This window comes from Fulmarus glacialis, unplaced genomic scaffold (assembly GCF_000690835.1).
Source record: "Fulmarus glacialis isolate BGI_N327 unplaced genomic scaffold, ASM69083v1 scaffold21717, whole genome shotgun sequence".
Classification (NCBI taxonomy): domain Eukaryota; kingdom Metazoa; phylum Chordata; class Aves; order Procellariiformes; family Procellariidae; genus Fulmarus; species Fulmarus glacialis.
In genome coordinates, this window is record NW_009224068.1 from 5,627 (window position 1) to 7,316 (window position 1,690).

At 64.3% G+C, this 1,690-nt stretch overlaps 1 protein-coding gene across 1 annotated transcript in view; it reads left to right on the plus strand.

The window, feature by feature from the left end:
* Positions 1 to 1,690, plus strand: part of DDX41 (DEAD (Asp-Glu-Ala-Asp) box polypeptide 41) — a gene marked incomplete at its 3' end in the record, with an annotated part of 7,665 nt that overhangs the window by 5,306 nt on the left and 669 nt on the right. Inside the window, exons 16-17 of the mRNA XM_009582042.1 lie at positions 285 to 384; positions 688 to 759. Coding sequence (XP_009580337.1) covers positions 285 to 384; positions 688 to 759 — 172 coding nt within the window. The remainder of the gene's footprint in view (positions 1 to 284; positions 385 to 687; positions 760 to 1,690) is intronic.

Genomic DNA, 1,690 nt, shown 5'->3' on the forward strand with positions numbered 1-1,690 from the left:
CCTTGGTTGCCTTTCAGCCAGGGCAGTGCCCCAGCTGCCTTCGCCTTTCCCAAGCCCAGGGGCCTAGCCTGCACTGCTGTGGCCCCTTTTCCAGTCGTTTGGCCACCGGGGCTGTTGCCAGCTCAGCCTGATGAAGCTCCTGCCCAGGGAGGAAATGTGTGGGGCTGTGCCGCAACAGCGGCGCATTGGGCAAGCAGGTAGTGGTGCCTGAGGGGAGGAGGAAGCTCCAGGTGGGGCAACGGGCCTGTGGCCAGCTGCCTGCTGCCCCTGCCAGCCCCCTGCAGTGGCGTGGCCGGAGTCTTATGTCACTCCTCTCCAAAGCCCCACGATTCCTCCAGGACCATCCTCACCTGGTTTGTGCCTCCTCAGCTCGCGGCTGTTCCTGTATCTCCCAAACACACGCTCATGCAGCCGGGGTGAGGCGGAGCGTCCTGCGCTCGTGTCGGGCGGTCCCCTCGGTGCTTCCTGTGCTCTGCCTGGCACGTTCTGCCCCACTGCCCCTCTGCGAGGGGGAGGGCGGACAGACGGACACCTCCTGTGGCCCAGCCTCTGCCCCTCATCCCACACACCAAAAAGGGGAAGTTGCTGAGAGAAGGAAGTCTGCCCCATGCAGTTGCTTCGGCTGCAGCAGTCACATTTTCTCTGCTGCCGGTAGCCCAAGTCCCTGATCCTTGCGCTGGCTGCCAGGGTGACACTGGGCCCATGGAGAGACCGGTGAAGGATGGAATACTCTATGTGCAGCACTGCAAATTTGGAAAGGTAAAGGGTGGATTTGGGGCTGGGTACAGGGTTTGCCCTGGCTGGGTACAGGGTTTGCCCTGATCTGTCTTGACGGCAGGCCTGGGGCTGGGCCCTCGGCAGCCTGGGAAGGGGGGACTGGAGCCAGACCCCTCGAAGCTGTCCTGGGGGGGGGCTTGGGCTCCACAGACCCAGGAGCAGGGCTTTCCCTGTGGCCGAGGGAACTCATCCGTGCAGGCACCTGCTCGGGCTCGCCCCTACGCGCGGGGTCCCTCTTCTCGCTTGGTCACCACGCGCTTCGCAATGAAACAATAAATGTGTGTTAATGAGGCGCAGCTCCAGCGTGTGTGTGGGAGTGGGGCACTGGGGCAGCGCGTGGGACGTGGCTCTGCACCCAGCCCTCCACGAGCCTGGACACTGTATGGGTGATGTGGTGGGTGTCCCTGAAGGGTCGAGCAAGCTCTAGGGACGTGTGAGGTGGGTGTTGGCAAAGCAGGTCCCACTGGCATGCTGGCCTTGCCTTAGTGGCATCCCCTCTGCCACGGCGGGGTGGCCGTGCCCCCACGGGGGGCTCGGTGGATGTGCTGGGCTGCGATCACGCTCCGACCTCCCTGCCGAGCGAAAGCCGAGTCCTGGAACTGAAGCAGGCAAGCCCTGCATGTGCGGGGCTGGTGCCCTGCTGCGTAGGAGGCAGGCGGGCTGGCGGCAGTGGGTATTTTGGGTGCTTGGCTGCATCTGGTTTCTGCAGGGTGGAGGCTCTGCTGCGCTTTTGAGGTGCGTGGGGGTACGCGCCCACTCTATCCCATGACAGGCTGGGAAGGTGCTGGTGCAGCAGAGCCTCCCCTGGGAGGAAGCGGGCTGCGAGCTGCAGGGCCTGGCCATGCTCGGCAGATGGGAGGCTGCCAGCAGGAGCCTCGGCAGCTCAAAATGGCTTTACTTTGCATGAGGGGCT